Below are 11053 nucleotides of genomic sequence, written 5' to 3'. Positions count from 1 at the left end.
TTAGCCGGGTGTGGTGGCACATGCCTGTAATCCCAGCTACTCAAGACGCTGAGGCAGGAAAATTGCTTGAACCCGGGAGGTAGAGGTTGTAATGAGCTGAGATCATGCCATTGCACTCCAGCCTGGGCAACAAGAGTGAAATTCTGTCTCCAAAAAAAAAGAAAGAAAGAAAAGAAAATGAAAAGGCAGGAGTGGAGAAAATATTTGCAAAACATACAATCTGATAAATTACTTACTTCTAGAATACAAGAAAAATTCTTACAACTCAGGCCGGGCGCAGTGGCTCATGGCTGTAATCCCAACACTTTGGGAGGCCGAGGCGGGTGGATCACAAGGTTGGGAGATTGAGACCATCCTGGCCAACATGGTGAAACCCGTCTCTACTAAAAATACAAAAAAATTTGCCGGGCATGGGAGGCTGAGGCAGGAGAATGGCGAGAACTCGGGAGGCGGAGCTTGCAGTGAGCTGAGATTGCGCCACTGCACTCCAGCCTGGGCAACCGAGCGAGACTGCCTCTCAAAAAAAATAAATAAATAAATAAAAATAAAAAATAAAAATTCTTACAACTCAACAAGAAGAAGACAAATGACCCAGTAAAAATGGGCAGAAGATTTGAACAGACATTTCACTGAAGAAGATATATGAATGGTAAATAAGTACATTTAAAAATGTTTAACATAGCCGGGCGCGGTGGCTCAAGCCTGTAATCCCAGCACTTTGGGAGGCCGAGACGGGCGGATCACAAGGTCAGGAGATCGAGACCATCCTGGCTAACACAGTGAAACCCCGTCTCTACTAAAATACAAAAAACTAGCCGGGCGAGGTGGCGGGCGCCTGTAGTCCCAGCTACTTGGGAGGCTGAGGCAGGAGAATAGCATAAACCCGGGTGGCAGAGCTTGCAGTGAGCTGAGATCCGGTCACTGCACTCCAGCCTGGGCAACAGAGCGAGACTCCATCTCAAAAAAAAAAAAAAAAAAAAAATGTTTAACATCATTAGTTACTGGGAAAATGAAAATCAAAATGATGAAGTAGTACCAGTACACCCATCGTATAATGGATAAAATTAAAGAGAATGACCATACCAAGCATTGGTGCAGACATCAAACAATGAACATGTTCATATATTGCTGGGGAGACTGTAAAGTGGTACAAACACTTTGATAACTTGGCAGCTTCATAGAAGTTCAACATAGATCGACTGTATAACAGCCATTCCAACTCTAGATGTTTTACCAAGAGAATCAAAGAATATATCCATACAAAGACACAGACATAGACTTATACAGAGACTTCTACTTGTTCATAGCAATTTCATTAGTAAGAGTCACAAACTAGAAAAAAATAAATACCCAACAATAAGTGAACGGGTGAACACACCGTGGTAAATCAATACAATGGAATACTCCTCACCAATAAAAATAAGAAACTACTGATAGATTCAACGACATGGATTAATCTCAAAATACTTACACCATGTGAAAGAAGCCGGAACCCTCACTCCAAAAATGCAACTGTAGAATTCCATTTACATGAAATTCTAGAGAAAATGGAAATTAATCTACAGTGTCAGAAATCAAATTAGTGCTTTCCAGAGGATGGAGAGAGAGGAAGGGAGATTGGATTACTAAGAAGGACAAAGAAACTTTTGGAGGTTAATGAAAATGTTTACTTCATTGATTACAGTGGTGGTTTACTCACTCTATAAGTACAGAAAATTCTTCAAACTGTGCACTTTATATATATGCAATTTCTTATATGTCAAATATATGTCAATAAAGCTGTAATAAGATAATAGTTAAGGATAATAATAGAGTATAACTGATTCAACAAAATAAGAATCCATGAGACCAAACTGATATTCAAAAAAAGATCTATCTTACAGTACAATGCCAACTAATAAATGTACAAGAAATGGCCGAATTAAAAAATAACAAGGCCGGGCGTGGTGGCTCACGCCTGTAATCCCAGCACTTTGGGTGGCTGAGACGGGCAGATCACTTAAGGCCAGGAGTTTGAGACAAGCCTGGTCAACATGGTGAAACCCCATCTCTACCAAAAATACAAAAAGTAGCCAGGCATGGTGACAGGTGCCTGTAATCCCAGCTATTCAGGAGGCTGAGGCAGGAGAATCACTTGAACCCAGGAGGCGGAGGTTGCAGTGAGCTGAGATTGTGCCACTGCACTCCACCCTCAGCAACACAGTGAGACTCCATCTCAAAAAAGGGAAAAAAAGAATTAGAGAATAACATTCATCTATGGACAGAATGTTTGTGTGCCTCCAAAATTTATATGTTGAAATTCTAACTCTCAGCGTAATGGTATTTGGAGAGGAGGCCTCTGAGGGCAATTATGGTTGAGGGTGGGGCCCTCCTGATGGGCTTAGTGCTTTATAGGAGGAAGAGACCAGGCACGGTGGCTCATGCCTGTAATCCCAGGACTTTGGGAGGCCAAGGCGGGCAGATCACTTGAGGTCAGGAGTTTGAGACCAGCCTGACAATATGATGAAACCCCATCTCTACTAAAAATACAAAATTTAGCCAGCCGTGGTGGCACATGCCTATAGTCCCAGCTACTCTGGAATCACTCGAACCAGGGAGCTGGAGGTTGCAGTGAGCCGAGATCACGTCATTGCACTCCAGCCTGAGCGACAGAGCGAGACTCCATCTCAAAAATAAATAAATAAATAAAATACACATCTGTTGTTTAAGCCACCAAGTGTGTGGTATTTTGTTATGAGAGTTCAAGCTAAGACATTCCTTTTCCTTCATTTCCTTTCTTCTTCAAGTTCTAATTCAGGATCAAGTGTCATATTTATTTTTCATGTTTGTTGCAATAATGTCTCTCTGTCATCATTGTGAATACATAAATGAACTAGATGGCCGGGTGCGGCGGCTCACGCCTGTAATCCCAGCACTTTGGGAGGCCGAGGCGGGTGGAACACAAGGTCAGGAGATTGAGACCATGGTGAAACCTCGTCTCTACTAAAAACACAAAAAAAAATTAGCCGGACGCGGTGGCGGGCGCCTGTAGTCCCAGCTACTCAGGAGGCTGAGGCAGGAGAATGGGGTGATCCCAGGAGGCGGAGCTTGCAGCGAGCCGAGATCGTGCCACTGCACTCCAGCCTGGGGGACAGAGCGAGACTCTGTCTCAAAAAAAAAAAGAGGGTAAGTGCCTATGACAGATGTTTTATTTAAAAGTGTTTTTTCAGGCCGGGCGCGGTGGCTCAAGCCTGTAATCCCACGCACTTTGGGAGGCCGAGACGGGCGGATTAACGAGGTCAGGAAGATGGAGACCCATCCTGGCTAACACAGTGAAACCCTTGTCTCTACTAAAATACAAAAAAACTAGCCGGGCAAGTGCGGGCGCCTGTAGTCCCCAGCTACTGGGGAGGGCTGAGGCAGGGAGAATGGGCGTAAACACGGGAAGGCGGAGCTTGCAGTGAGCCAAGATCCGGTCCACTGCACTCCAAGCCTGGTCGACAGAAGCGAACTCCGTCTCAAAAAAAAAAAAAAAAAAAAAAAAAAAAGTGTTTTTTTCTTTCAACTACAAAATAATAATAGTAATAACAATAAAGGGTAATTTTTTAAAAGCACTTAGCAACTAGTATATTAAGAGTTTTAGAAGGTTTGTCTCACTAAATCCTCCCAACAAATAGGAGGTGGGTTCTACTATTATTCCCACACCCCTCATTTGTTAATGACTTAAAGAAGTGAAGCCTCTTTCTCAAAGTCACGTCAGAATTTAAGTGGCAGAGCTAAGGAGAATTCTCCAGAACACAGCTTCTTAAATGTACATACAAATCACCGAGGGATCTTGTTAAAATGCAGAAACTGTTCCTGTATGTCTGGAGGAGGACTAAGACTCTGCATTTCTAATCAGTTCCCAGCTGATGCGGAGACTGTCCTCCACTAAATACCCTTTGAATAACAAGACTGTAGACGTACATGACAGCTAAGCATGCCCCGCACTAAGCCCTTACTAGGTATTTCCTGAATTATTTAACAACAGCGGAGATAAGGCAAAAGAAAGATTTTAAAAACCTGTTGTTGACCTTGTTGAGGTTAGCAAGTCTTGATTATTGTAACTTTTCTTCACATGGATCTTGTAAAATCAAATATCTTGTGGGACCAGTTGGAAGATTTCCAGGCAGAAGACGCTGCCCAATTGCAGAAGACAATACAATACTAGAAAGCTGAGAACAGACCATCATCATGCAGTGAATGCTTTACCTCTGTGTGTCTACTTAGTGGCAGCATAATTTCAGCAAGACTCTATTCCTTGTCCATACTTCTTTCCATTCACCCAGTTAGTGAGAATGCTGTGAGTTAATATTAAATGTCTCACCCTCTAAACATCATATGAGGTTATCGGGGCTGCAAAAATCCTGTCAGGAAGAGTCACTGGAAGCAAAGCTGAAGGCAAAGGCTAGCTAATGTTCCTACTAAGAGTCTGTGGGTAGAACTACCCATCAAAGCAAGTTACTGATAGGGCAACTGCACGTTAGTGCTTCCAAGTATAAAGTACAAGTACAGGTTGGTGTATAGCAACCTCCAGAAGAGATCAGTTTTAAGACAGACCTTAAATATTCATGTCAATCATTATTTAAACACACACACACACACACACACACACACAGCTTTACCAATTGACATGCCATAAGCTACACATCACATATTCAAAGTATACAATTTTATAAGTTTTGACAGATGTATGTATATTCATGAAACCATCATCATAATCCAGATAATGAACAAATCCAACCATCCCCTGAAAGTTTCTCATAACCTTTTGTAATCCCTACCCACTCCCATCTCCAGGCAACTACTAATCTACTTTCTATCACTGTAGGTGAATTCACATTTTGTGTGTTCTCCTTTTGCTCAGTTTCTTTCACTTAACATAATTATTTTGAGACTCATCCATGTTGTTGTATGTATCAATAGTTTGCCCCTTTTATTGCTGAGCAGTATTTCATTGTACAGCTATACCACAGTTTACCATTCACCTGTTCGTGGCATATGAATTATTTCCCATTTTTTTGGTTATTACAAATAAAGCTGTTGTGACGGCATTGGCATTTTTACCTGTAGAAACTCACTTTAGGTCTTTACAAAAAAATATCTTTTTGAGCATATGAAATAGAGTTATAATAACTGGCTTTAATGTTCTTTACTTTTACTTCCAACATCTGAATTTTTTTTGTTTTTTTGTTTTTTTGTTTTTTTTGACAGAGTTTCACTCTTGTCACCAGACTGGAGTGCAATGGCGTGATCTCCCCGCTCACTTGAACCTCCACCCACCAGGTTCAAGTGCTCCTCCTGCCTCAGTCTCCCAAGTTGTTGGGATTACAGGCACCCACCACCACACCCGGTACTAATTTTTGTATTTTTAGTAGAGACGGGGTTTCACCATGTTGGCCAGGCTGGTCTCAAACTCCTGACTTCAGGTGATCCACCTACCTTGCCTCCCAAAGTGCTGGGACTATAGCGTGAACCACCATGCCCGGCCTCTGTATCACTTCTTTTTTTTTTTTTTTTTTTTTTTTGGAGAGTCTTGCTCTGCAGCCCGGCTGGAGTGCGTGACCGGTCTCAGTTCACTGCAAGCTCCGCCCTCCGGGTCACGCATTCTCCTGTCTCGCCTCCGGGTAGCTGGGAACTACAGGCGCGGCCCGCCTACGTCGCCCCGGCTAGTTTTTGTGTTTTTTAGTAGAGACGGGGTTTCACCGTATTAGCCGGATGCGTCTGGATCTCCTGACCTTCGTGACCGGGGGCCGTTCGTCGCCCTCCAAGTGCTGGGATTACAGGCTTGGCACCGCGCCGGCACTGTAGTCAGCTTCTTATTTCCAACTCATGTTTGGATTGTTTTCTCTTTCATCATGCATCAGGTTTTTTGTTTTTGGCTTTTTTTTTTTTTTTTTTTTTTGCCCCCTTTTTTCATACCTTAGTAAAATTGTGAATTTCATCTTGGCATGAGTTCTGCAGCTCTTTTCTGATATCGTCAATAAATATTCTTAGCTTTGTTTTCAGATAAAGCTTACTTGAAATGGGTTTGGATCCTCTTTTGGGTCTTGCTTTTAAGACTATTTAGGAACTGGGGGGCCAGGTGTTGGGCCTCAGTGTTGTATACCGCACTTTTGGGAGGACAAGGGCAGGGCCGATCACTTGAGGTCAAGGGGTTCAGACCAGACTGGCCACATGATGAAATCGCCTATCTCTACTAAAATACAAATAATTGCCAGGCATGGGTGGTGCCATGCCTGTATCCCAGCTACTAGAGGGAGGCTGAGGCACAAGAATCACTTGAACGCCTTAGGAGGTGCGGAGGCTGCGTGAGCTGAGATCACACCACTGCACACAAGCCTGCCGGAACAGAAGTAGACTCAAAAAAAAAAAAAAAAAAAAAAAAATCGGCGCGGGCGCTCGGGTGGCTCGAAGCTGCATACTCCAGCGCACTTTTGGGGGGGCGAGATGGGGCGGATCACGAGGTCAGGAGATCAAGACCATCCTGGCTCAACATGGGCTGAACCCCGTCTCTACTAAAAACAAAAAAAAAAAAACTGCCGGGCGACGCCTGGCGCGGCACTGTAGTCCAGCTGACTCGGGGGCTGAGGCCAGGAGCAATGGGCGTGAACCGGGGAGGCGGAGCTATGCGTGAGCTGAGATCCGGCACTGCACTCCAGCCTGGGCGGACAGAGCGAGACTCCGGTCTCAAAAAAAAAAAGAAAAAAAAAAAAAAATTAGGAATGACCAGAGCGCATGATTAGTTCTTGGGTTAACTTAACTATTCCGCACTACTGAGTCAAGGCCCTTCTCAGTATTGTCCCCAGTATCCTATGAATTGTGAGCTTCTCCAGTCTAGCTAGTAAGACAGCAGTTTCCCTGGCCTTGTGTGAGTGTTATATGCTCTTCTCTCTAATCCTCTCAGTGGTTTTTCCCCAGCTTTGAGTCATTTCCTCTCATGGATGTGCTGACCGGCTTTCTCCTGAATACTAAGGGACACCCTCTACAGATCTCCAGAGTTCTCTCTGGGGCAGCCCCTTCACTTGTGGCACTCTGTCCTGAGAATGCTACCTGCCTCCGTTTCCCCAGACTCTCAACTCCGTCTCCTTAACATACAGCCTACCAGACACGCCTGGATTCCCCCTCTCTTTGTCACAGCCTGGGATCTCTCTCAGTTCAGGAGGCTGTGTAATCGCAGGGCTCATTTGTTTCCCATTGTCCAAGATTACTGCCCTTCATTGCTTGATGTCTTAAAAACTGGTTTTATATATTTTTGTCTATTATTTGGGTTTTTTTCCTTTGGTTTTTCATAGAAGACAGTAAACTCCAGTACTTCTTATTCCATCTTGGTAGTCAGATATTTGTATCTTAAATTTGTGCTGTGGTATAGGTTTTTCAGCTCTGAGATACAAGCACCAGACCAACTCCCCCTTTTTCTCAAAGGTCTGAGTATTAGATCTGCAGGGCCCTTATTGTAAGCCTTTAATGGTTGGTAATTTCAAATTCTTCCTTTTGTTTCTCCACCATTATGGATGCGTCATGGGCTGAATTGTGTTCTCTCAAAATTCATACACTTAAGTTCTAACCCCCAGTACTTCACAAGGTAACTGTATTTGGAGATTGGGTCTTTCAGAAGTAAGTTAAAACAATGTCATTAGAATGGGCCTTGGCCGGGCGCAGTGGCTCAAGCCTGTAATCCCAGCACTTTGGGAGGCCGAGACGGGCGGATCACAAGGTCAGGAGATCGAGACCATCCTAGCTAATACGGTGAAACCCCGTCTCTACTAAAGAATACAAAAAACTAGCCGGGCGACGAGGCGGGCGCCTGTAGTCCCAGCTACTTGGGAGGCGGAGGCAGGAGAATGGCGTGAACCTGGGAGGCGGAGCTTGCAGTGAGCTGAGATCCGGCCACCGTACTCCAGCCTGGGCGACAGAGCCAGACTCCGTCTCAAAAAAAAAAAAAAAAAAATAGAATGGGCCTTAATTCAATATGACTGGTGTCCTTACAAAAAGAGGATGTCATTAACCCAACCTGTTGTCCCAATCCATCACTTCAGTCTATTTCACACACACACACACAGAGTGCTGTTTTCCTCATCTCTATTCTTTAAACAGGGGATATATTCAGTATCTGATTGCAGAAGCAAATCAGAGCATCTGAGTAGAAATCTTAAACACTTTAGAATAGTAAACTCTACATTGCTGCTTGTTGTGTGTTTTCAGGGGCCTATGGCCATGTGGGGTTATTATATTGAAACAAGGGAATACATTTACACTAGTGTAGCAAAACAAAGAGAACTGAGAAGGATCAAAAAATGATGACAAAACGGTAGTCCTAGACTGTACTTTATGGCTAACTCAAGATTTTACTCCCCAATATACAAAATACACAAAAGCTGATTATCACATCGACTCTAAATATTATCATTTTCTAGGTCGCTTATAACCTGGAAATCAGAACCTAGAATCTAACATGTGGAAAACGGTAGTAATGATCATGTTGCTATCAAAATTGTAAATATGACAAATAACAGAAAAAAGTGATCTTTTTGAATCCCAGAAATGCCTAACCCCTGAGACCATCCAAAGCTATCTAAAAGTGACCCAGAGTGAGGTAATGTGTCAGGAAATTGGAACTGTATAGTCTTTTTCCCTTCATTTATATATATTATATATAAATATACATATTATATATAAATTATGTATTATATATTATAATATTTAATATGCATATTTAATATATTATTATATATTAATTAATATATATAATTTTTTGAGACAGGGTCTCACTCTGTCATGCAGGCTGGAATGCAGTGGCTTGATCACAGCTCATAGAAGCCTCAACTTCCTGGGCTCAAGTGATCCTCCCAGCTCAGCCGCCTGAGTAGCTGGGATCACAGGCACATGCCACCAAGCCCAGCTAATTTTCTTTTTATTTTTTGTAGAGATGGGAGTCTCCATATGTTGTCCAAATTGGTCTCAAACTGCTTGACTCAAGCAATCCTCCCCTCTCAGCCTTCCAAAGTGCTGGGAGTACAGGAGTTAGCCACTGCACCCGGACCGTTTATAACTTAGTATGAACTCTTAGTACTGTCCTCTTGGTTAAATAGAGGCATGGATTTACAAAAAGCCATTGATATAAAAAAAAGTAATCTTTTAATTCAAAATATTTAATCAGAAACAAATAGCTATACTTCCTTAAAAGATGAGCCCTCAGCCTGGACAACATAGTGAAACCCCATCTCTACAAAAAATATAAAAGTTAGGCTGAGCGCAGTGGCTCACGCCTGTAATCCTAGCACTTTGGGAAGCTGAGGTGGGAGAATCACTTGAGGTCAGGAGTTCAAGACCAGCCTGGCCAACATGATGAAACCTTGTCTCTAAAAAAGAAAAAAAAAATTAGCCAGCATGGTGACGCACCTCTGTAGTCACAGCTACTTGGGAGGCTGAGGTGGAAGAATCGCTCACAACCGGTAGGCACAGATTGCAGTGAGTCAGGATCCTGCCATTGCACTTCAGTCTGGGCGACAGAGCGAGACTCCATCTCAAAAAATAAATAAACAAAATAAAATAATACAAGAGCACCCAGATTCATAAAGCAAGGTCTTTGAGACCTACAAAGAGACTTAGACTCCCACACAACAATAATGGAAGACTTCAACACCCCACTGTCAATGTTAGACAGATCAACGAGACAGAAAATTAACAAGGATATTCACGACTTGAACTCAGCTCTGGACCAAGCAGACCTAATATACATCTACAGAACTCTCCACACCAAATCAACAGAATATACATTCTTCTCAGCACCACATAGAACGTATTCTAAAATTGACCACATAATTGGAAGTAAAACACTCCTCAAATGCGAAAGAACGGAAATCATAACAAAGTTTCTCAGACCATATTGCAATCAAATTAGAACTGAGAATTAAGAACTCACTCAAAGGTGTTCGCAGCCGCCGTCATGCTGCCATCACTCTCCAAGGCCAGCGCCGCCTCTCGCTCGCAGAGCTCCAGTGGAAGGATAAGGGAGGTAAGTAAAGAGGTCTCTATACCATGGCTCCTACAAAGCGGACTGCCTGCAAATGGACCCGTAAAGCAGCCAGGAAGCAGCTGGCTACAAAAGCCGCTGGCAAGAGTACACCCTCTACTGGAGGGGTGAGGAAACCTCATCGTTACAGGCCTGGTACTGTGGCACTCCGGGAAATCAGACATTACCAGAAGTCCCCCGAACTACTGATTCGCAAACTTCGCCTCCCACCTCTGTTGCGAGAAATTGCTCAGGACTTGAAAACAGATCTACGCTTCCAGAGTGCAGCTTTCCGTGCTTTGCAGGAGGCAAGTGCCGCCTATCTGGTTGGCCTTTTTGAAGACAGCAACCTGTGTGCTATCCATGCCAAACGTGTAACGATTATGCCAAAAGACATCCAGCTAGCAGGCCACATAAATGGAAAACGTGCCTAAGAATCCACTATGATGGGAAACATTTAATTCTCAAAAAGAAAACAATTATCTTCTTCCTATTATTGGTAGTTCTGAAGGTTAGATTTTTTTCCATGGGGTAAAAAGATACCGAAGTATATGATTGCAAGTGGAAAAATAGGGGACAGAAATCAGGTAATGGTGGTTTTCAATTTTCATTTGTGTGTAAATTTTAATATAAATGTGGAGATGTAAAGCATTAATGCAAGTTAAAATGTTTCAGTGAACAGGTTTCAGTGGTTCAATTTTATAATAATTATAAACAAACCTGTTAAATTTTTCTAGACAATGCCAGCATTAGCATTTTTTTAAAACAAGTAAATTTCTTATTGACAGCAACTAAATGGTATTTGTAGCATTTTTATCATACAGTAGATTCCATCCATTTACTATATTTTTCTGAGTTGTCTCATGCAAGTACATATTTGTTTGTTTTCCTTTTTTTTTTTTTTTTTTTTTTTGGAGATGGAGTCTTGCTCTATCGCCCATGCTGGAGTACAGTGGCAAGATCTTGGCTCACTGCAACCTCCACCTCCTGGGTTCAAGCGATTCTCCTGCCTCAGCCTCC

The 11053-nt window shown here is 42.8% G+C and overlaps 1 protein-coding gene across 1 annotated transcript; it reads left to right on the top strand.

The window, feature by feature from the left end:
• The first annotated feature begins 10056 nt into the window (after positions 1–10056).
• Positions 10057–10467, top strand: LOC108535899 (histone H3.3-like). Its single transcript, XM_017882293.1, has one exon. The coding sequence runs from the start codon at positions 10060–10062 to the stop codon at positions 10465–10467; it is 408 nt and encodes a 135-aa protein (XP_017737782.1). The 5' UTR covers positions 10057–10059.
• Positions 10468–11053: the final 586 nt, after the last annotated feature.

Source organism: Rhinopithecus bieti, unplaced genomic scaffold (genome assembly GCF_001698545.2).
Source record: "Rhinopithecus bieti isolate Rb0 unplaced genomic scaffold, ASM169854v2 scaffold_777, whole genome shotgun sequence".
Taxonomy (NCBI): Eukaryota; Metazoa; Chordata; class Mammalia; order Primates; family Cercopithecidae; genus Rhinopithecus; species Rhinopithecus bieti.
Note: the sequence above shows the minus strand (reverse complement) of the source record. Positions and strands in the feature narration are given on the sequence as shown.